This window comes from Crotalus tigris, unplaced genomic scaffold, assembly GCF_016545835.1.
Source record: "Crotalus tigris isolate CLP2741 ecotype Arizona unplaced genomic scaffold, ASM1654583v1 scf7180000024461.2689607, whole genome shotgun sequence".
NCBI lineage: Eukaryota > Metazoa > Chordata > Lepidosauria > Squamata > Viperidae > Crotalus > Crotalus tigris.
The window spans coordinates 2660290-2684742 of record NW_024100631.1 but is presented as its reverse complement, the minus strand read 5'-3'; the positions used below and the strand labels follow the sequence as shown (position 1 = coordinate 2684742).

General features: G+C 42.9%; 2 protein-coding genes across 3 annotated transcripts in view; one reads left to right on the top strand and one right to left on the bottom strand.

Annotated features, from left to right (window-relative positions):
• Positions 1-220: 220 nt before the first annotated feature.
• Positions 221-7703, bottom strand: SNAP29 (synaptosome associated protein 29). The gene is made up of 6 exons (XM_039332420.1): positions 7511-7703; positions 4437-4793; positions 3760-3956; positions 2855-2940; positions 2519-2623; positions 221-1746 (listed from the first exon to the last, which is right to left on the bottom strand). The coding sequence occupies exons 2-6, from the start codon at positions 4656-4658 to the stop codon at positions 1586-1588; spliced, it is 771 nt and encodes a 256-aa protein (XP_039188354.1). The 5' UTR covers positions 4659-4793; positions 7511-7703; the 3' UTR covers positions 221-1585.
• A 230-nt stretch (positions 7704-7933) lies between these two features.
• The window catches only part of PI4KA (phosphatidylinositol 4-kinase alpha), a 53874-nt gene continuing 37354 nt past the window's right edge, over positions 7934-24453 (top strand). Inside the window, exons 1-19 of one of the 2 annotated variants that reach the window (XM_039332418.1) lie at positions 7934-8391; positions 10907-11023; positions 11531-11624; positions 11891-11979; positions 12373-12445; positions 13342-13601; positions 14413-14479; positions 14581-14729; positions 15504-15569; positions 15790-15886; positions 16258-16449; positions 16535-16635; positions 16974-17103; positions 18152-18281; positions 18467-18562; positions 20052-20235; positions 21037-21140; positions 21917-22085; positions 22409-22459. In XM_039332418.1, the coding sequence (XP_039188352.1) occupies positions 8224-8391; positions 10907-11023; positions 11531-11624; positions 11891-11979; positions 12373-12445; positions 13342-13601; positions 14413-14479; positions 14581-14729; positions 15504-15569; positions 15790-15886; positions 16258-16449; positions 16535-16635; positions 16974-17103; positions 18152-18281; positions 18467-18562; positions 20052-20235; positions 21037-21140; positions 21917-22085; positions 22409-22459 (2337 nt within the window). In that variant the 5' untranslated portion in view covers positions 7934-8223. Of the gene's footprint in view, positions 8392-10906; positions 11024-11530; positions 11625-11890; positions 11980-12372; positions 12446-13341; positions 13602-14412; positions 14480-14577; positions 14730-15503; positions 15570-15789; positions 15887-16257; positions 16450-16534; positions 16636-16973; positions 17104-18151; positions 18282-18466; positions 18563-20051; positions 20236-21036; positions 21141-21916; positions 22086-22408; positions 22460-24453 lie in introns of both variants that reach the window. The other variant, XM_039332417.1, reaches the window with a different exon arrangement.

Genomic DNA, 24453 nt, shown 5'->3' with positions numbered 1-24453 from the left:
ATGATTGTGGCAGTGTATTTAGCTGCTGAAATTTTTATCTTGGCTGCAATACAAGTGGATTAAAGAACTACAGTAATTATTTGATGTGCTGAGACATTGCCATAATTGGCTTCTGCCAAACTGCCAAGGGATTAGGAATTGGAGCCAAAGTCAATTTGAAGAGATATCGACGTAGAAAACGCCCAAGATTCCCAGCTGGTATCTAATAAATAGCAACACGTGAGAGGAACAATTGTTTTAATAAATGCTATTTCCAAAATTCCTCCTTGCTGCAATTTACTGAAGACGCTTACAAGAAAATTGGTACTTTCTCATCAAGTATACACAAATATGTAGAACTTAAGGAGATGTTTACACACACACAGAAAGAGAAGTTACATTGCGGAAACAAAATGTCAACCAGATGGACAAAGACTATTTTCAGAAATGGATCTTTCTTTCATCAGGGAACAAAGGCATATAATACTTACACCACAAATCAATCAGTCCCAAGCTAATCAGGGCATAGAAGCACAAGACGGATCTCAAGGGTGAAATTTAAATGTTGAAAGATGTCGACTGGAACCGGTTGAGTGGAAATTTAGAGTGCCTTCCCCATTTACTTTCTTCCTCCAATATTATTTTTAAAATAGACCTGCAAATAGACCAACAGCCTCGAACAAGATCTTAAGTCATCAAGGCTCAGTGGCTACACAGCAGAGAAGTGTTGCTTAGAGAAAACCACAAAGGCAGTATTTTGTACTGAAGCATTCCAACCCAAAATACGGTCGTGGAGCTTTAAATCTTGGATAAATGCCATCCTCTAAATCTTGAGTCCAGGCTTAATTGTACAGGCACAAATCAAGCAATCAAGAGCTTCAGAGAATAACCCCCTAATGACTGCTTCAAGTCAAGTCAAGGTTTATCGCAGAGCAAGTAAAAAACATTCAAGGAATAGCCAGTTAAAAACTCCAGACTGGATGTCAGATGGTGATTTTAATATAGAATTGTTATTTATTATTTTATTCTAGAATTCTTAACTGGATATTCTTTAAGTGTCTTTAGCTTGCTGTAGTCTTTGCAATAAACACTGACTCGACAAGGACTGCTTTATTGGTGTAGCTTAAGCTTGGGGTCAGGGAGAGGTTTTCATCCTATGCACCAGAAGCATCTTGACACAACCCAGCTCTGAAATATAGGGCAACCTTCCTCTTATATGGTTTCTCAATTGTATGCAGCTAGCCTTTTATATAAAAAAAATGTATATATGAGCAGTACATACCTGCTACACCTAAGGTGAAAGGAGTACTGAAAGGCAAGGTGTAATTGTCGTTTCTAATCCTTGTCCAGAATTGAGATGTTTCCTCCAAAATCTAGAAGTTCCAGAAGACAACGCTTCAGAGTGCTTTTATGAATGTACACGAAAGAAAGTAGCTTAAATTTCTCAGACTGCACTTAAGGCTATTCACAATTTTAATCACACGGCAAGATGGACTGTCAACCTCTTTTCCTCTAGCGCTTTCCCAATGCAGATGGGTAAGGAAAGGTCCAGCTGCATGAAATAGATTTAGTTTATAAACAGAGGTGAGAGACACCCCTGGATTCCTTAAAGCTGATCCTTGATTCGCTTGTCTGTGCTTTTGATGTTGACATCCAAGGTATCCACTTTCTGGGTGAGGCGAACCAGAACGTCATCCTGCTCATCAATTTCAGTTTGCAAGCCAAGAGCCAGGTTTTTCAGTCGGCCCAGCCCGGTGGACATCTCATCTGCAAAGACCCCCCAAAAGCATAAAATGAGCAACACAATAGGTAGACAAACAGACAACGTGGTTGTTGTGAGGTATCCAGGACTATTCACGAAAAATTCCCTTGATTCAATCAAAAGGCACGCTGAGAATCTGGCCCAGCCCAGCAGGGTGAATTTCACCCCTGCCTTGAGCCAAAATGGGGTATGTTGGGTTTCAGCACTGTGTAACTAGAACTACCGGGGTCAGTAAACCATCACACTGCAAGTCAGGTCATTGTGGCTTGCTCAACAAACATGATGAAAATTAACTGTGGTTTGTGCAAGGTATTCACTTTATCTTCCTAAATAACGTCAGCTTTGTCCCTATTCTTCCTTTTCCAGGAAATGGGAAAGGAAGATGCTCAGAAATCTAGAAGGCTTAACACAGGTGGTCCTCGACTTGCAACAGTTCACTTAGTGACCGTTCGAAGTTACAACGGCACTGATCACGTGATCAAAACTCAGATGCATGGCAACTGACTCATATTTATGATGGTCGCAACGTCCCGGGGTCATGTGATCCCCATTTGCGACCATCTGACAAGCCAAGTCAATGCGGAAGCTGGGTTCACTTTACAAGTGTGTTACTAACTTAACAACTGCAGTGATTCATTTCACAACTGTGGCACTTAACTCACTTAACAAATGTCTCGCTTAACAACAGAAATCCTGGGCTCAATTGCGATCCTGAGACAAGTACTACCTATAAGCAACTAGGATTAACATTGGGAAATGTGGGCTATCGTGACTCACCTAAGTTGTTATCAATTTTCTGATGGTAAGTGCGGAGATGCTGGTTCCTGGGGTAATGAGAAGGTTGGGGTGGGTTGTCTGAACTAGTTCCACTGGAACTGAAGTCTGGAAAGAGAGAAGAAAATGGGCCTCCTTTTTAAAAACTAAATCATATTCAAGGGCCTACCTATCTCACATGAGATTAGCATACATTCCCCTCCAAATGAACCAGGATTATTTTCTGATGAATAAACACAACAGGTCTGTCTGTACACAGAGCTCTGCTGCCCAAAATAAGACTGACGTTTATCAAGTTTTGTAAAACGCAGATAACCAAACAAACAAGGCCAGGCCAACCTGAGTTATCCAGCTTCCGTAAATTTGGATGAGTCTCCTGGTACTTGGACTCTTGTTCTTTACTGACAGATAAGGCTTCTTTTAATCTAGACAAGAGGAAGAAAAGGGAATTTCCCACGTTCATTCGGCATTTACGGCTCCGCTCGCTTCCAAACATAAACAGACTTTGAATTATCACCGTTTCTCAACCTTGGTCACTTTTAAGATGTACAGACTTTAAGCTGGCTGAGGAATTCCCGGAGTTGGAGTCCGCATATCTTAAAGTTGTCAAGGTTGAGAAACACTGCATTAGAAAAAAAAAATTCCTTTCTGCTATATTTCCGTATTAAACGTTTTATTTATTGTGGTTATAGATAAAGCAGCCGCTGGGGCTGACAACATCCTCTTGGGTTAAACCACAAACCCACTGACAGTTATTGGAAAGCCTGCACAGTGAAGGTAGAGAGATGATTGTTTTTATTTTATCACACCCTCTCAAAAAGAAAGATCCCAGACATGTAGTGGTTAAGGTGCTGGCCTAGAAACCAGGAGAGGAAACTAGGCGCGCCTTAGGCATGAAAACCAACTAGGTGACTTTCAGCCAATCACCAGGAGATTGGAGTTCTAGTCCCATTTTAGGCATGTAACTTAACTGGGTGACTTTGGGCCAATCGCGAAGAGACGCAAGACTGTTGTGACTTCTATCCCGCTTTAGGCATGAAAGCTGGCTGGGTGACTTTGAGCCAGTCACAGGGTTAGTGTGGTGGGAAAAGAGGAAGGAGATTATGTTTGCCATCTTAAATTGCAAAGTAATAAAGGTGGGATAAAAATCTAACAATAAGTTCAAGCCCAATGTTCCCTGGGCATGGGTGAACGCGGATGCCCACCCTTCCCTGCATCCTTAGAAGCATTTCTCAATTATCTACCTGTCGCTTCCTTGATACTGAGGGGCTCCATTCTCCTCTGGTTTGGTCTCTTGTGGCTTGGCTTTGAAATAGCTGACGAGGCCCCCAAAGACACTCTTAATGCTGTTGATGTGTTTCTGACTCGTCTTTAAGTCCTGATCCATTTTATCAACCATGCGTTCGGAACGCTTCAGGGCTTCCCCTTGCCGCACAAGTTCCTGCCAAAAGCAACGTGGGAGTTTCAAACAAACAAAAAACAATGGGTGAAAGGGATGCCGATTGCACAACGAAACACCTCTTGTTCAAAAGGGACTGTGGCTCTCTTTTTGGTAAGCTGAAGCAGTGGCAATATGAAATATCATTATTACCAATAGTCCACAATATTTGTTGAACCCTGGGGGTGCTTGGTATTTTCTGAGCTTGGTGGTTTTCTTGCAGACATTTCATGACCCAACTAGGTAATATCATTAGTGATAAAAGGGAGTGGGGTTTGGGGGGTGGAGAAGGAGCAGGGAGGAGGAGGAGGAGGGGGAGGAAGAGGAGGAAGACTCTGGAATCCTTGAGGTTCTCTGAACTTGCTTACTTGCAGGTATTTCATTAGCTAAACAGGCAACATCGGTACTCCGATATGACCTTGTTTAGCCTAACTGACATAGCATGCAAACACTGAAAAATGGGCTTTCGAGATTCTTGTTTACCTCCGATGCGGCGACTCCCACATGTTCAGACTCATAAATGAGGGACAGTGAGTTGTTGGTGCTGTCTAGAGTTGATTTGGAGAGTCTCATGACTTCCTGTTGTAAATATCTTTGTCTGTCTGGACCTTCTCTTGGAGGCTCCTCCCCTTCGTTCCACTTGACTGGCTTGAAGTCATCCTCGTCCTCATCAAAAGGATTGCAGCTTTTGGGGAAAGTCGACATAGCCGCAGCTCCGAGTTCAGGTCACTTCTATTTATAAGGCAGGTTGACGAGGACAGAATCAAGCCGACGTTCTTCAGACGAAGATTGAGTCCTTTGTGTGACAGGATCAATGGCTATGTACTGAAAAGCCAAACTCTGCAAGAAAAACAATTTCCATCATGAAACCTATTTACATTTGGCCGTACAAATAGTCCTCAAATTACCACCGTTCATTTAGGGGGTGTTCAAAGTTACAATGGCACTGAAAAAAGTGAACGTATGACCACTGCAACATTCCCAGGGTCACAGGATCAAAATTTGGGCTGCAGCATCCCAAAATCAGGTGATCACCATTTATAACCTAACAGGCTTCTGACAAGCAAGGTCAGTAGGGGAAGCCAGACTGACTGAATGACTGCTTAACAACTGTGGCCAAGAAAAGTCATAAAGTGGGGCAAAGTTCATTTAACAACCGTCTTACTTCGCCACAGAAATGTTGGGCTCACTTGCGGTCATAAGTTGAGGACTACCTCTAAGTCGTCCAGTGTCACTAAGGTGAGTTGGGCGGTATAGAAATCTGATAAATGTAAATAGAGCATCAAATGGCTTGAATGCACACTTCTGTGAAAACTTCCAAGAACAGCAAACAACTAAGAGTTCTCTTCTCACTACAAGGGACCAGCACAGAGTAGTTATGTTCCATCTATCTTCTAATTTGTCCAAAGAGAAATCTGTTATCTGGTTATGAAACAAACTAGTCAGTTTCAGGAAATCCCAACTGAACCAGCTGAGCTACAAATCCTGCTGTTCTCTATAACAGACAATTCATCTTTTCAGTCATCTTGAAAATGCTTTGTGGGCAGTTTTCCACAGCTAGTGCAGTTGAAGCCATGTTGGAAATGGAAAAAGGCAAATCTACTGCCATTCTTAAGGAAGGGCGAAGACATTCTGTTCCAGGCAGTCAAATAATTATTTGCCTCTTATTGAATGAGTCAAGACCCAGAATATCTTAGTCAATACATTGGCATCTAAAATAGGAAAAAAAAAAACACAGCACAGCAATAAACAACAACAACCTATGAACAATTTACTCACTGGGCAACTTGTTTCAGATCTCTGCTTGAAGTTACATAGTTTTCAGTCCCAATGTGGAAAAAAGGTTTGCTGTTCAAAGTTTGACATTTTCTCTACTCTTAAAGTTAACTGAAAACAGCACAAGGTAAATATACAAGTAAACTCTCATCAGAGCATGTTGACAGAGCCACACTTACAGAGTTTAAAGCAGGCTCTTTTCCCATGAAAAATAACACCCTGTTTTGCAAAATTATCAGCATTCCACATTTACTATTTCAGTAGCTTACCACAATCTACTAAACTTCTGTGGCAAGACACCAAATGACAAACACATGAGCACTTATTGACAGAGGAAGCCACAAAATTTCTTAATCATCAACTATTTCCGAATAATTTAAGGAAGTGCACTGTACTTCCCAGCAGTGTTTCAGAAATATATCTTGTTTATCTCCTTCGGATTTTAATTGAGTCAAAGTGCTTAATCTGACTTTCATATCCTTTCCCAGTTTGGGTTAGAGATCTCTATAGATTCCTGCCCAGGTTACAGAATCGTCTTCTGTAACCCTCTTCCAACTGAGTAGGGTGATAATCGCAGGACATCCAAAACAAAATATTCTTTTCATGTCTAAGGCAATGTCACTTCTGTATAAGAAGCTTGTTCTCACTTCCCAAGGCTAACCTTGTCCCTGCTTTAAAGAGTATTTTTAAAATATACAAACTCCGAAACAGTTGTTAATTGGACCTAACTCCATTATTTCAATTTATTATTATTGCAAGCCACAAGGCCAAACATTTCCCAAGGTGAGATCAGCCTTGATCTTTCTAGCATTAAGAAATCCCTGAAAAGATGTTTTATTTTATATTTTTCAGCAGGCTCGGGGCTCTAAGAGAAAGTACTACATGTAGAATATTGGTCTGTTTGCCTATTAATTTTTATTATTTTTACTTTTTATTATAAAAGTCAAACACATAGTAATAAAACTAATAATTACTATTGTTATTATTACATTGGGTGTTTTAACTTCTTTTCTTGATTTAACTGGTTCTTTATTGTATGCCACCCAGAGTCATGTTCATGAGACAAGTGGGTATATAAATCTCATAAATAAATCTCATAAATCACATAAATAAATGGAAGGTTCTTTCCTAAGGTCTTAAAGACTTCGCCCCCCCAAGCATTGAGAAATTAGATGACGGTATATTTATTGATTGATTTGATTTGTGTGCCACCCATCTCGGCAACTAGAGCCAGATTTTTTTATTATTGTTAATGTTTTACATTTTAACAAGCTGAGTTTTAAAGTTTTTCAAATGATTTATATCTATATCTATATATTTAATTTTAATTGGGATCAGGCCCGAATTGCCCCCAAATAGGCAGCTATATAAATGGTTTAAATAAAGAATTTAGCAGTAGGGGAGGGATGATGGTGACAAAACTGAAAGAACCCAGGCTAGCTGCGGATGATGGGCACCATAGTCCAGCATTAGTGGAAATCACTCAATTGGGGAAGACTAATCATTAATGGGGTAATTAAACTTGGACACCCCCACCCCTCTCAACCTTCATTCGCTCTCAGGAAGTCCACGGAGGAGGGGATCTTGAGGCCATCCATCTCAGCCCAGCCTACCTCACAGGGCCGTTGTGAAGCCCCGCTCAGAGGAGACCCCCCCCTCCAAGAAGGGCCAAAGAAAGAAACTCTATACATTTGACAGAATTAAAATGTCTAATTTTTAGGATTTGGGAGGATAAGCAAGGGCGACGCCACCTCAGCCGCCCCTTCCTCAGCCCAGCCTACCTCGCAGGGGTGTGGTGGAGCCCCGAAACGCCAAAGGGGAAAGGCAGGCCCTGAGGAAGGCAACGGCGCTGCCGGGAACCCCTCCGAAAACCAGGCGGCGATTAACTGACCGGATCGGAAGTTTCCCTCAGGCGACACCCACGGTTGCCCGGCCGCTGCCTCACTTCCGGTCACGAAGGAGGCCGCGGTTACTGTCGCCGGGTCGAACCATCCCGTCATCAGGGGGGTGGAACTAGAGCGGGGAGAGGCAATGAAAATGGGCGCGCCTGGGACGAACCACTCTGTTGCAAACTCTCGCGAGAAGAGCTCGCCGCTGCTTCCGAAGGGGAAGACGGCGCGTCCTGCGTGAGGGGCGTGGCCCGGCCCTGACAGCTTTGAGGCGGCTGTCAAGATGTCGGCGCCGGCCGCTGTTTCTTGTCGCCGGGTCGAGCCATCCCGTAATCAGGGGGTGGAGCTACAGCGGGAGGAGGAGGATGAAAATGGACGCGCTTGAGCGGAACCAATCCCTGTGTTCCAATCTCTCCCGGGAAGAGGCCGAAGGGGAAGAGGGCGTGTCCTGCGGGAAGAGCGTGCGCGGAAGAGCCGGCCTGCCAATCTCTGTGGGCAGCTCTCGCGAGAAGAGGCCGAAGGGGAAGAGGGCGCGTCCTGCGTGAGGGGCGTGGCCCGGCCCTGTCAGCCTGAGGCGGCTTCGATCGCCGCTTTTCCCCGCCAAGATGTCGGCGCTGGCCGTGGCCACCGCGGCCGCTGCCACCGCCGCGGCCGTCACCGCGACGCGCTTGGAGAGGCAGGGCAGCCCGGCCTCGTCGCGGGGCTTCTACTTCAACACGGTGCTGTCCCTCGCCCGTTCGCTGGCCGTCCAGAGACCCGCCCCGCTCGAAAAGGTGCCGCCGGGGCGGGAGGAGGGTGTGTGTGTGTGTGGGGGGGAGTCTCCAGGCTTGACAGAATTGTGTTTACACTGTCTCTGTGCAATTAGAAAGGCTTATTGCTTATTATAACAATTATAAACATATAATTATTATAAATATGAATATTATAATAAGCAATAAGCAAATAGATTTATATTTTTAGATTTAGATTTAACCTTTATTGTCATTTTTTTCCCTGTGGGCACAAGGGCACACATTAAAATTGAAATTTAGTTGCTTCCTCTCAAAGTGTACACATACATAACACACATTTAAAACATACTATATACAACCGATGTATAGACCTAGATCAGTGTTTCTCAACCTTGACAATTTTAAGGCATGTGGACTTCAACTCCCAGAATTCCACAGCTGGCTGTGGAATTCTGGGAGTTGAAGTCCACATGCCTTAAAATTGTCAAGGTTGAGAAACACTGACCTAGATGATTGATAGATAGATAGATAGATAGATAGATAGATAGATAGATAGATAGATAGATAGATAGATAGATATTAGAGGTAGATGATAGATAGGTAGAGAGATAGATGTAGAGGTAGATAATAGATACATAGATATAGAGGTAGATGATAAATAGATGATAGATAGATACATAGATATATATATAGAGAGATGCATAGATATATATATAGAGGTAGATGATAGATAGATAGATAGATAGATAGATAGATAGATAGATAGATAGATAGATAGATAGATAGATAGATAGATAGATTGAGAGAGGTAGATGATAGATAGATAGATAGATAGATAGATAGATAGATAGATAGATAGATAGATAGATAGATAGATAGATAGATTAGATATAGAGGTAGATGATAGAGAGGTAGAGAGGTAGATGATAGATACATAGATATAGAAGTAGATGATAAATGGATGATAGATACATAGATATATATATAGATAGATGCATAGATATATATAGAGGTAGATGATAGAGAGATAGATGATAGATAGATTGAGAGAGGTAGATGATAGATAGATAGATAGATAGATAGATAGATAGATAGATAGATAGATAGATAACCTTTATTCTCATTTTTTTCTTCTGGGCACAATGGCACACATTAAAAATGAAATTTAGTTGCTTGCTCTCAAAGTGTACATATACATAACACAATTTAAAACATACTGTATACAATATATGTATAGACCTACAGTCCTACATGCTTGCTTATAAGTAACATTGCTTATTATTATTTTTAAAGGGGACTGTTGTAATATCTTTTGGTCTTTGCAGCATATATAAGGGTTGTTCTCAAGCGGTTTGGTTGCTTCCAAGTTTTTGTTTTTAATTTGGTAGACATCCCTTTTTTGCTGTCAGTCAATACAGTACAGTCAGTAATTGCTTGTTTGCGTTCTGGTGAGTTTTTCTTATTACCCAAGGTAGGTGTAGCTCACATTAATCGGATTTATATGTCTGAGTTAGCCTGTGTGGAATGTGCTGTTTGGGAGTAAGCCTCTTAGATTATGGAGTAAATTTTTAAGTAATTAAGCATAGGATTACTGATTTTAGTTTAGAGCAGGGTTTTTTTCAAACTTGACAGGTTTAAGATATGTGGACTTCAGCTCCCAGAATTCCCCAACCAGCAATTCTGCGATTTGAAATCCACACAATGCACATGTATGTATAACCCGAACTAGACTGTTGTTTCTCTGTGTCATATAAAATATGTGGGTATATGCATAATTCTGTATTTATTTTTGTCATATTTATGTAGTGTATATCGGTGGTGGTGACCCTTTGAGAGCTGCATGCAATGAAATTTCATTTTAATGTATGCTGATTAGTGTACATTCAAAGTGACAATCAAGTTTTCTATTCTATTCTATTCTATTCTATTCTTTTAAAATTGCCGGCTTTGAAAAGATTCTATTCTAATTTAAAATTGCCAGCTTTGCGAGATTCTTTCTAAACTTTTTGGCTACTAATTGTTTTGGTAAAAGTGTATTCAGTGTTTCTTTTTCCCAATAGATGCGAGATTCTAAACTTTTTGGCTACTGATTGTTTTGGTAAAAGTGTATTCAGTGTTTCTTTTCCCCCATAGACTGTGTTCTTGTAAGATAGTAAAGTTGTAACTGCTAAAGGCATAAAGTAAAAATAAACTTTTGCCAGACTTCAATAAACATTTGCTAAAGTTAACTGCAGAGAGCAGAAGAGGGTAAAATAGAATACATGAATATAATAAATTCCCTTTTTATAAACCTGTAATCCCTTAATTCGGGATAGTGTCAGGACGACCAGATGGAGCTGAGCATTCACTGGCCGAGCCCATCCCAATTTATTGTAGCCTGTTTTGTGTTCTTCCACATACACAATCACAGATGTCTCTACCATTTTTCTGCACCAAGTTATCTTCAACTGATTTTCATTCATCTGTCTTTCTGTTGATTATATAATCTAACCTACAATTCAGTTGTGGTCATAAGTTGAGGACTACCTGTATAGCCTCCCTTTTCTTTCTCCCTTAGGTCCAAAAACTACTGTGCATGTGTCCTGTGGATATCCATGGGATTTTTCAGCTGGACGAGCGCCGCAGAGATGCTGTGATTGCACTGGGGATTTTTCTAATAGAGTCTGACCTGCAGGTACCCTTTCCTTTATTCACAAATACTTTTTTAAAAAAAGATTTACAATCCGTCCTTCCCTAGGTTCTTCAGGGCACCGGCCAAAAACTCGGATTTTGTGGACCAAAACTCTTAAAACACCGTAATATCTTACGTTTGCTAAACCGAGTCTGGTTAGCCACGTTAATTTGTTTAAAGCAGTGTCTCTCAACCTCGGCAATTTTAAGAACTTCAACTCCCAGAATTCTGTATGCTGACTGGAGAATTCTGAGAGTCTGAAGTCTACCCATCTTATTTGCTATGCTCAAGAAACACTAGACTTAATTGGTTGGTTTTGATTAGTTCTTTTGTGAAACCCTTTCTATTTTCTGCTTTCTCTTATTAGTCGTGTAGTGCAGATTATTTCCTGCTTGAAATCTGATCATTTGTGAAGTGCATTTGAGTCGAGGTTGGCTTCCTTCTTTTGCTGCGTGCATTCTTTTGTTATTGTGACTTTTTTTTTTTAAAAAAAATGTGCCGTTCTTCCAGCACAAAGATTCGCTCATCCCTTACCTTCTCCGGCTACTGAGGGGCCTTCCCAAAGTGCAGTGGATTGAAGAAAGCAATTCACGGACAGGCCGAGGTGATTTTTTACACTTTTCGATGGGGGGGAGGAGGAGAATTTAGCAAGATTTTAAGCTTAGGCCAGTGATTCTCAACCTTGGCAACTTTAAGATGTATGGACCTCAACTCCCAGAATTCCGTGGGCTGCCTGGGGAATTCTAGGAGTTGATGCCCACACATCTTAAAGTCGCTATGGGTGAGAACCACTGGCTTAGAGCAGTGGATCCCTGGAGTGTGTTCTTCTGGTTAATGGCAATCCTATTCCATTAATTACCAAACTTATAGGCATCCTTCCAGTCCCAGAAAACTTCAGCTTCTGTTTGGTGACCTTGCTGTCCGATGTTGCCTACAGAGATGGGTCCTTAAGAGAACAGGTAAGACTGGTGGAATTCAACGCATTGACCGTTAACTTATTTCTTCCTACCATTCTAAAGATTAAAATGCAAACAAACCTTGCTTAGCGACCACTCGTTCAGCATCCGTTCTCGATGAAGTCACCGAACAAGTGGTACTCATGACCTGTCCTTGAAATTCCGGCCGTCACAGCACACACACACACACACACACACACGCATACACACCTAGTCACGTGACTGGGATTCATCACTCATTAACGGGCCCGCATTTCTGATGCTCACAACATCCCACGATTTGCCATCTTACCATCCTCTCGTTACGCCCCGTGGTCACAACGTTAAACCTGTTTACGTACTGTTAATTCTGACCTTGGTTTTTTACTTTTTAATGGCCGGCCTTTATTGTTACAGGTTTTAGAGGCAATTTTGCAAGTGATGCAGGTTCTCTTGGGCATGTGTCAGTCTCCACAGATCCAGGATAAAGGTAAGCAAGATACGTAACAGATTTTGGCTTAATGTCATGGTTCCGACAGATGAGACTCTTCAAAAAATTTCGAGGCATTGTTTACCTTAAAGAATCTTTATTCAAATAGCATAAAACACACACATACACACACACATAACACAGAGAAACAACACAGTCTAGTTCGGATACATGTCTAGAAAAAAGAATCCTGCAAAGTCACAAGACGGATGGCACAAGGAGCAAAGCTGTCCTATTAATAGAAACGTTCTATTGGATGAGGTAGACCAGTGGTGGCGAACCTATGGCACGTGTGCCAGAAGCAGCATTCAGAGCCCTCTCTGTTGGCACGCGTGCCACCGCCACCAGCAGCAGGTCCATCAGGCCGCCACCGCCACCTGGAGCAGGAGCCCCACCCAGCACAAAGGAGGCGAAACAGCCGACTAGCAAGGTCGAGTGGAGGTAATAGAACAGAGGTCACCAACCATTGTCAATTGGTGGACTGGAAGAAAAAGGAGGGGGAAGCATTTTACATGCGTGCATGCACGCACAGGGCCGCAAGCACACACACGCTGCAAATGGGGCAGAGCTAGTGCCTGCATGATACTCACTAGCCCTGCCCCATTTTTGCATGGTGCCGCGCCTTGTATCTGCACCCCGCGGTGTAGCGGCGGCCGTTTTTGCACTTTGCAGTACGGTGGACCGTTTTTGCGCCCCCGGTTTTTGCGTGCCAGAAGCGGCACTCAGAGGCGCCTCCCTGCCCGCCCGCCCCCCCCCCCCCGAGTGCACCACAATGCTGATGCGGCCCTGGCACTTTGCGATAAATAATTGGGTTTTGGGTTGCGATTTGGGCCCTCGGTCTCTAAAAGGTTCGCCATCCCTGAGGCAGACAAACACGGCAACTTCTTGTTTTTCAGAATATTTGTGCAAGTACGCCCTGCCTTGCCTAATCGGGATCTCTCGAGCGTTCGGTCGCTACAGCCACTCCGAAGAGGCGCTGCTCTCCAAGCTTTTCCCCAAAGTGACCCCACATTCCCACTGGGCCCCCAGTGAACTGGAGGGGATCCGCAGGCGTTCCTTCAACGACTTCCGCTCGATCCTTCCCAACTCCCTGCTGACGATCTGCCAAGAAGGTTCTTTAAAGAGGAAAACCAACAGCGTGTCCAGCATCTCACAGGTGGGGGGGTTACCTTTCGAATAACATCTGCCTGTGTTCCCTGTTCCTGAACCCCCGGCTCCCTTTGAACTGATCAGAGATTGTTCCTATCATTGCCCTTCCAATCTAGCTGAAAAACTGGGCATGTTGCTTGGCTTGGTCTTAATCTGGAAAATTTGCCCAGTCAAAACGGTGGTCTTGTTGATGACGAGAAGTAAGTCTGCCTGGAGCAGTTAAATGGTTAACGCGCCAGGCTAGAAACCGGGAGACTGAGTTCTAGTCCTGCTTTAGGCATGGAAACCAGTTGGGTGACTTTGGGCCAGTCACCAGGAGACAGTGAATTCTAGTCTCATCTTAGGCGTGAAAGCCAGCTGAGTGACTTTGAGCCAATCACCAGGAGATGGTAAATTCTAGTTCCGTCATAGGCATGAAAGCTGGCTGGGTGACTTTGAGCCAATCACCAGGAAACGGTAAGTTCTAGTTCCGTCATAGGCATGAAAGCTGGCTGGGTGACTTTGGGCCAATCACCAGGAGACGGTGAGTTCTAGTCTCACCTTAGACATGAATGCTGGCTGCGTGACTTTGGGGCGATCACCAGGAAACCGTGAGTTCTAGTCCCCCCCTTAGCCACAAAAACCAGTTGGGTGACTTTGGGCCAATCATCAGGAGACGGTGAGTTCTAGTCCCTCCTTAGGGACTAAGGGGAAATTAGGGGCAGTGGCCCTTCTTCAAAATATTGTAATTATCCCCTTAATTTTTCCCACCCAACTGGTAGGACAGGAGGAGGCCCAGCCCCATTGGATGGTATTTCATGCCTGCTTCTATATTTCAGGTCAGTCCTGATCGGGGGATCCCCCCGCCCGGTTCTCCAGGCGGAACAGCGATGCAATATTTTGAAGGTATAAACTATCGGCTTTGAGAGCGAAGGTGTTTCATCTCTTCATTTTTGTCTCCCAAAAGAGGCTGATTACAGTTTTTCTCTCCCTTCTTTAATAAGCAGGTTCCTATCTGCCGGATGGAAGCGCGGTCGATCCCGAATATTATTTCTCCAACATCAGCTCCAGTTTCTCTGTTTCGCCCCTCTTTAATGGGGTTAGTAACAAGGAGTTTAACATTCCACTAGAAATGCTTCGCCAGTTGTTGAACATGGTAAGTGGGCAGCCACGGGGAGGATAATGTAGGATAAAGTTTTTGGGAGCAGCCGACCCCAATCTTTGTGGCTTGGCAGCCCGGCTTGTGGGGGAGAGGGGAACTGAGCAGAGCAGCAGACATGCGTGCACACCGGCCTGCCTCTCTTGCGGCCCGGGTTCTGAGTAAGAGTCAGGGACCCCTGCTTTAGAGCCAGAAAACCTTAAGACGAAATAATGAAGCTTGTAAAAACTACTACCTCTTTCCTGTTAGGTACCAAATGGTTAAAATTTGTGGATAGAGATTACTTTTATGTATTACAAATGATTATTACCTCCAGGGCTAAATGTGACCTTGAATCTTTCATCAAAGACCTATACAGGTAATCTTCGACTTACGAATACAATTGGGACTAGAATTTCCATTGCTAACCAGAGCAGATTTACTTCGTTAAGTAAATCATACTTTTGTCAAGTGAATCTGGCTTCCCCTTGTTGGAAACCAGCTGGGAAGGTTGCAAGTGAAGACCGCATGACTCCGGGATAGTGCAGCTGTCACAAGTACATGCCAGTTGCCGAGCATTTGAATTGTGATCACGAGACCAGGGGGATGATGCCACCGCCATAGTCGTAAGCCACTTTTTTCACTGCCTTTGTAACTCTGAACCAGAGCTAAACAGATGGCTATAAAAGTCGAGGACTGCCTGTCATGTGTTCACCCACACAATCCATCTTGTGCTCGGTGTTTTGGCAAATCTTTGGATTTTTACCAATGTTTATTTTCCTTCAACCGTAGATGAAACAAATCGTTGGGGATTCTGTTCTCAAAAACCTGGATGCCATGGCAACTGAAGTTATCGAGGTACGTTAATTTTTTTTTACAGCGCTTTACTTTTAGTAGAAATTAATTTTACTAGCGCTGTTGAGAGTAGAAGCTGATGGGGGAACGTCAGTTTGAAATACAGATCAGGAACTTAAAAGAGTCCAGACTCCAGGCTTCATTTTTAAAGAAATTTTCACAACGCAAATCAGATACTTTCATGTTTGCTCTTGAATTGCTCTTTCTGTTAAATGTATCACAGGCCAATCCGCACGTGGAGCTGTTCTACAAAATGTTTAGCGATCCTCTGTACGTTGCTCAGTTCAAAATGCTACGAGACACCCTGTACCACATGAAAGGTAGGATGATTGTGTTAACAAGAAGAAACTTTAGTTGGATCATTGGTGAATAAAAGGCATTAATAAGCTTTTGACTTCCTGGTGATTTAAGAGAGTGAAAATGGCACGGGTTTTCGTGAACATTCATCTCAAAATATCTAAGCGGTCATTTCCCTGTGGAATATTCCCAGAGTCCCTGTAGTTCATCTGTAGAAAATTGGTTTCGTATGAAGAACAAAGAGGAATAAAAATATTTCTGGTTTGGAAAGAAGAATCGATTAGTTTAGGATCCACCATTTCCCCCAACCTGATGCCTTTCACTGTATCCAGACATGATTTTTGTCAGAATTCTACTTTTGTTGTTGTTGTTGTTGTTCTTTTCTATCTGTTAGATCTTCCCAACTGTTTTGTGAAAGAAATTCACGATTTCGTGCTGGAACAATTCAACAGCAGCCAGCCAGAGCTTCAGAAGCTCCTTCACGAGGTCGATAAATTGCACAACGAGCTGAATCCACTGAAGTTGCGTTGCCAGGCAAATGCCGCCTGCGTGGATCTCATGGTTTGGGCTGTGAAGGATGAGCAAGGTGAGTCTTATATAGGTAGATAGCCGGGTTACCAACTGCCCTGTGCAACGACAATTGGACGTTCTCTTGTTCCCTTGCAAACCAGGAGCAGAAAACCTCTGCATCCGGTTGTCCGAAAAGTTGCAGTCCAAGACATCCAGCAAAGTGATCATTGCCCACTTGCCTCTTCTGATCTGCTGCTTACAGGTGTGGTGGAGTGTGGTCTGGATTCCCAGGAGGGAGGGGTTGCTTCCCGGAGGGCAAAAAACAGCTAGGAATTGCTGGCAGGCAGCAAGAGGGCGGAGTTGGTCTCTCCCTAATACAGAGTATATTTCCGCAGTTGAATGGAAACTTTAGAACTGGTGTTAATGACCCTGTTTAATGGGCATATATACCAAATACACAGGTGTGGTATAGGTGGTACCTTGCTCAATAGTAGCAACTGTGAGAGGGATCTTGGAGCCCTAGTGGACAATCACTTAAATAGGAGCCAGCCATTTAATGTGTAACGTTCCGTGTCTTTTTTTTAAAAAAAAAAAAAATAGGGTCTCGGACGCTTGTGCGAGAGATTCCCGGTGGTGGTTCACTCGGTCAATCCATCACTACGGGATTTCCTTGTGATCCCCTCTCCAGTCCTGGTGAAATTGTACAAATATCACAGCCAGTTCCAAACAGGTATTTTGGTTTGTTCACTAAATGTTTGTCCAATTTATTGTTCACTTTCTGTTGCTGCTTCCTGATCCAGTTGATTTTTCTTTCCTGCATTGAGGAGTTTTAAATATTTAAGATCCGGCAGAGTGGATGCACTGAGAAAAAACCTCTTAACAGGCTGCGTTTAAATAGTCCCGTTTGGCTTATTTATTTATTTAAAACATTTATAGAGTTACCCATCTCTTAACCAACCCTGGCAGCTGCCAATCAAATATCCCTATCGTGCTTGAGGGCTGGTCTCCTTTTTTTCTCCCATGAGGCTGCTGTGTCTATTTGTACCCTTGCAAATGTTTTCAGCGGTGGCTTATATACTGAGAGTGACTCCGACAGGGCACCAACTTATCGTCCACCAAATTTTGGTGTGTTGAACAAGCCCCACAGCTGGTTCCTAGTTTTAACCTGATTTCAGACACCAGGCCGAGTTGAAAGCAAATAATGTTACAGTCCATTGGCTTGGTCCAACACTTGATCTTAATTTGCGCCTCTCCTAAAACGAAAGGGTGCCTGACCCTTTCATATCCAGATGTGTCTTTGATGTGTCCAGATATGTCTTTGAGGTGGTTGCATTGTTGTGTACAGGTCATCTTGGCTTTCAGCAACTCGTTTCAAAGCTACAACGGCACTGAAACACTTAGGACCGCTGCAGCATCTCCGTGGTCATGTGATCCAAATTTAAGGCTTGGAAACTGACTTGTATTTATGACAGTTGCCCTCCAGGATGTGTGTGTGTGTTGTGTGTGTGACGCGATCATCTTTTGCAACCTTCTGCCAAGCAAAGTCCACGGAGAAGCCAGATTGACTTAACAACCGTGTTACTAACTTCACAATGGCAATGATTGACTTAACCGTGAGAAGAAAGGTCATCAGATGGGGGCAAAACTCACTTAACAAATGTCTCGCTTAGCAACATAAATTTTGGGCTCATTTGTGGTCGTAAGACAAGGACTATCTGTAGTCCCATAGCAGCTCTACAGGACAGGGTTTCACCACCAGACCTTCCCCGTTTCTTAAGGCGCCAACGACATCAAGATCAGCATAACGAACGAACACGCCGAGTCGACGCTGAGCGTAATGTCGGGAAAGAAAAACGAATCCTCCATGTACGAACAGCTCCGGGACATTGCCATTGATAACATCTGCAGGTAGGTTTTCATCTCAGGTAGGCAAAGAGGTGGTTCTCTCAACAGGTTGAAAAGCCAACCTTGCCTCTTCGCGAAGAGCAGATTTTTGCCAAGTCAGTTATGGTGGTGACTTGAGGACTACCTGCATGGATTTCTCAAGAAGGTTTGAAGGCCTGAACCCCCTGGTCAAATTATATATCTTGCAGGTGTTTGAAAGCCGGTCTGACCATCGATCCTGTCATCGTTGAAGCCTTCTTAGCCAGTTTATCTAACCGTCTCTACATTTCCCAAGAAAGCGATAAGTAAGTCACTTCAATGCTGCCAAGTGGTCTCACAGCGTTGGAAGGGACCTTGGAGGTCTTCTAGTCCAACCCCCCCATTCAAGCAGGAGATCCCTACTTCCGTCCTCAAGGCCTCATTTGGGGGCTGGTTACCTATTTCCTTAAAAGATACAAAATCAGCTGGTTTCAGCGCAGATCCTTTGAAAAACCTGGAATTTGGTATTTTTCACTAGAGAATTCTGCAACCTAAAAGTTTGTTCTTCCTGTCCAAAGAGGGCACGCGTACATATGAGTATCTTAAGATGTCAAAAACGCATCAGTCTGGCAATAAAATGTTCCATTTTCTCTCCTCTCTGCTCTTCAGCAGCAGTTGAGCGGATTCCAACAATAAATTATCTGAAGTGGAAGCAATTTGAGGTTTTCTAGGGACGTTCTGGAGACAAACCTGTTTTATCCAGGTATCAGGACCAAAACGTTTCAGACTGCTTCTGCTTCCCGAAAGTCAAGTCTCCCCTGAATTGGCATGGTCTGGGAGGACATTCGGCACGATCCAGAAGAAAATATAGAAGTGAAGCTTTCTGGAATATTCCATTGCTAGGTGAACATATTTTTCACAAATATTTCATTACCCAAATTAGGTACACCTCATCAGTGCTGCACCGATGATGTTACCTAGTTTGGGGAATGAAATGTTTGCAAGAAAACAACCAAGCTCAGAGAGCACCAAAGACCCCACAGTCCTTCCTACCTTCCTTCCTTCCTTCCTTCCTTCCTTCCTTCCTTCCTTCCTTCCTTCCTTCCTTCCTTCCTTCCTTCCTTCCTTCCTTCCTTCCTTCCTCCCTCCTCCATAAATTCCACTCCCTTCTAGCACTGATGATGTTACCTAGTTGGGTAATGAAATGTTTGCAAGAAAGCAACCCAGCTCAGAGAGCACCAAAGACCCCATAGTCCTTCCTTCCTTCCTTCCTTCCTTCCTTCCTTCCTTCCTTCCTTCCTTCCTTCCTTCCTTCCTTCCTTCCTTCCTTCCTTCCTTCCTTCCTCCTCCATAAATTCCACTCCCTTCTAGCACTGATGATGTTACCTAGTTTGGGGAATGAAACGTTTGCAAGAAAACAACCAAGCTCAGAGCACCAAGGACCCCACAATCCTCCTCCTTTCCACGTACGTCACTCCTTTGTAGCACTGATGATGTTTACCTAGTTGGGTAATAAAAAGTCTGCAAGCAAATGACCAAATTTAGCACTGAGGAACCACAGTTGTTCTCCTCCTCCTCCTCCTCCTCCTCCTCCTCCTCCTCCTCCTCCTCCTCCTCCTCCTCCTCTCCCCAGACCCCACTTCCTTCTAGCACTGATGATGTTACCTAGTGGGATCATGAAACATCTGCAAGAAAAGCTCAGAGAGCATCAAACTTCCACCTTGAGCGACAAATGTTCCACTTTATTGATCAGTTTTTTGCATTGACACGCGTACAGTTTTTTTTGCAAATAGTGTGCCGTGTTGTTTTCTTCAGGGAAGCCCACCTCATTCCAGACCACACAATCCGTGCACTGGGCCACATAGCAGTGGCTCTGAGAGACACCCCCAAAGTGATGGAACCCATTCTCCAGATTTTGCAGCAGAAGTTCTGCCAGCCGCCGTCTCCTCTTGACGTGCTCATCATCGACCAGCTGGGCTGTTTAGTTATCACCGGAAATGTAAGGGTGTGCAAATTGCCTGGGAAGCTGTCAATTCCAACGGTCCTTCCGGGCGGTTGATTGTCAGTGTCCGTTGAAGGCTGATCAGCTCCTTATTGCAATGGTAGTTGCTTCATTTATCTTTGCGTGGTGTTTGTAGTTGGAATATAGTCAGGAGTCCCAGGAAGAAAGGGATAGGAAAAGGAGTAACAGAACCTGGAGGGGCCATTAAAAGAGGCCACAAGCTTCTAGACATCTTTTAAGAGATCATGTTAAAGATTTATTGTCCATGAATAGGATAGGATAGGATAGAATAGAATAGAATGAGGAATAGAATAGAATAGAATAGAATAGAATAGAATAGAATAGAATAGAAGAACAGAATAGAATAAGGAATAGAATAGAATAGAATAGAATAGAATAGAATAGAATAGAATAGAATAGAATAGAAGAATAGAATAGAATAGAATAGAATAGAATAGAAGAACAGAATAGAATAGAGAATATAATAGAATAGAATAATAGAATAGAATAGAATAACAGAATAGAATAGAATAGAATAATAGAATAGAACAGAACAGAATAGAATAGAATAGAATAGAGCTGGAAGGGACCTTGGAGGTCTTCTAGTCCAGCCCCCTGCACAAGCAGGAGAACCTATACCATCTCAGACAGGTGAACGTTTAGTCTCTTCTTAAAGGTCTCCAGTGATGGGGTGCCATCACAGCATAATGTCAAGGTTAATGCTTTGATTTGTTTTGATTGTTTGTTCCCAAGTTCCCCCCCCCCCGGCTAATTTAGCTTCTATTTTCTTATTTCCAGCAATATATTTACCAGGAGGTGTGGAATTTGTTTCAGCAGATCAGCGTGAAAGCAAGCTCCATTGTATACTCTGCCACTAAAGACTATAAAGATCATGGATACAGGTAACTTCGATTTTTTTTGCTGCGCTATTGCAGTACGTTTTTTTTAAAATTACGGGTTGAGGTGAACCTTTGTAGACTTTTGCCCGTTTCATTTTTTTTTTTAATCTGGAAACTGATGCTTCACACAACAGTAAAAATGACTACCCAGTTGTTGTTTTTTTTAAATCAGATCTGATGCCACCTGGATTTATTCTATTTTATTTATTTACGGGTGCGATGGCTCAGTGGTTAAAGGCGCTGAGCTTGTCAGCCAGAAAGCTGACAGCCCAAGTTCGAGATCTGAGCACCATGCGACGGGATGAGCTCCCGTCACTAGCTCCAGCTCCTGTCCATCTAGCAGTTTGAAAGCATGCGAATGCGAATAGATCAATAGGTACCACTTCAACGGGAAGCGGGAAGGGAACAGCGTTCCACGCACCTTTGGCATATACCTGTGCTGGCTGCACGACCACGGAAAATGTCTTCGGACAACGCTGGCTCCTTTGGCTAAGAAACAGAGACGAGCACTGCCTCCTAACCGGACACAACTGGACAGAAGAAACCCTTTTACCTGTATTTCGTTATTAAATTTCTATGCCACCCATCTCGCCTGTTTTTCGAGGCTTTTCAGAGGAGTTTGAAAGTCCTTTTCCTAACCTTGCCCAATTTTGAACCCAAGAAAACGAGATAAAATGTTTTGTCAGAAAGCTGATGCTTTCCCGTTTTCTCTCCTTCTTTTTCTTCTTCTTTTTTCCCCCTCCTTTCTCCCCCCCCCCTTCCTTCTGCCTTCTCATCAGACACTGTTCCTTAGCTGTTATTAATGCCCTGGCTAACATAGCTGCAAATATACAGGACGAACACCTTGTGGATGAGGTGCTGATGAACTTGTTGGAACTTTTTGTGCAGCTGGGACTGGAAGGCAAAAGGGCCAGCGAGCGGGCCAGCGAAAAAGGGCCGGCGCTGAAGGTAGGAGAGGAAGGGATAACGCTGCTTCCCAACCTTCAGAATGAAAGTCTCTCCCAATTGATTATAAGTTCTATGAATTATGGATTATTTTTATATTCGTATCGACCTATCATTATATAGGTATAGCCGCCCGTCTCTAGGCAGCACATGGAATCAAGAAACAAAAAGCCCCAAATATTTCAAATCATTAAAAACAGCTATTAAAATTTCAATGGAAACAGTTGAATGAAAAAAAATTAAAAAAAGAGCCCGTTTGGAGAATGGTGGCTGCCTTGTCCTCTGGTAGTTTCCTGCTCTCAATTGGTCTCTGTTATCTTTCACAGGCCTCCAGCAGTGCCGGCAATCTCGGAGTGCTGATCCCTGTTATTGCTGTGGTGAGTGTTGGTTTCTTGTACTGAGACGGTGGGTGGTTTTAAGCTGAACAAGAAGCATTGTAAAAAAAAAAATCTGGGAATAGAATAGAATAGAATAGAATAGAATAGAATAATAGGATAGGATAGGATAGAATAAGGAATAGAATAGAATAGAATAGAATAGAATAGAATAGAATAGAATAGAATAGAATAGAATAGAATAGAAGAATGGAATGGAATAGAATAGAATAGAATAATAGGATAGGATAGGATAGAATAAGGAATAGAATAGAATAGAATAGAATAGAATAGAATAATAGGATAGGATAGGATAGGATAGAATAAGGAATAGAATAGAATAGAATAGAATAGAATAGAATAGAATAGAATAGAATAGAATAGAATAGAATAGAATAGAATAGAATAGAAGAAGGGGATGACAGAGAAGGAGGTGGCTGGATGGAATCACTGAAGCAGGAGGTGTGAACTTAAATGGACTCCAGAAGATGGTAGAGGACAGGAAGACCTGGAGGAACGTTGTCCATGGGGTCACGATGGGTCGGACACGACTTCGCAATTAACAACAATAACAAGGAATGGAATGGAATGGAATGGAATGGAATGGAATGGAATGGAATAGAATAGAATAGAATAGAATAGAATAGAATAGAATAGAATAGAATAGAATAGAATAGAATAGAATAGAATAGAATAGAATAGGAAGGATGAAGAATAGAATAGGAATAGGAATAGGAGAACTACCTGTATTTCAAAGTCATTTTGGTGTTTGATCAGACAAGGTCTAATCTGACTTTTATTTATTTATTTTTTTCCAACTGCTTGTCACTCAGTAAATATAGTCCTGAGTGTTGACAGAGGTTAATGGTTACATTAGGAGGCTCTATAAAGCAAATGTTTACCTTCCTTGCAAAATTTATGATACTCGTGAGTTCTCGGTTGCAATTGCCTCTTTCTTTTTCTTCCCCTCCACTTTTTAAAACTTGATGGTAAGGCTTAACGGCTGGTTAAAAGGACAATTTGATAGACAAGAATATCTCTGCAGACAGTTGAACTGCCAAGGAGCATCTTTAATAATAATAATAATAAAGTTGGAAGGGACCTTGGAGGTCATTGAGTCCAACTCCCTGCTCAGGCAGGAAACCCTATACCATTTCGGACAAATGGCCGTCCAGTCTCTTCTTAAAAACTTCCAGTGTTGGAGCATTCACCGTTTCTGGAGGCAGGTTGTTCCACTGGTTAATTGTTCTAGCTGTCAGGAAGTTTCTCCTTAGTTTCAGGTTGCTTCTCTCTTTGGTTAGTTTCCATCTGTTGCTTCTTGTCTTGCCTTCAGGGGCTTTGGAGAATAGCTTGACTCCCTCTTCTTTGGGGCAGCTCCTGAGATATTGGAACACTGCTATCGTGTCCCCCCTCGTCCTTCTCTTCGCTAAACTAGACATTAGTCTTAACAGCCATGGAGCACTTGTAAGCATTATAAAAAGGGAGGGATTTGAGGATTGGGGGAAATAACATTACAGGACAATTGCATGCTAAGTATGCAGGATGGCTAATGGTAGATTTTTTTTCATCATTTAGATTTTGAGGGAGGAGTATATGTAGCTCAGGATTGAAATTCTTGGCTGTTTTGTTGCAGACGTTTCATTACCAAACTAGGCAACGTCATCAGTAGCAGACTCCACACCCTTCTAGCACTGATGATGTTAGCCAGTAATGGTAATCTGGTAATGTAACATCTGCAAGAAAACAACCAAGCGCAGAGAGAAACCAAGGCTCTTATAGTTGTCCTAGTCTTCCTCCTCCTCCACTCCACCAACCCCACTTTCTTCTTGTACTGATGATGTTAGCTAGTCAGGTTGTCAAATGTCTGCAAACAAGCCCCCAAGCCCGGGGAACACCGAGGTCTCCACAAGATGCACAGAATAAGTAATAAAGGGCAATGCTTTTTGCATATTAACCTAAGAACCACCTTGGATCTGCCTTTTCAGCATTATTTTCTG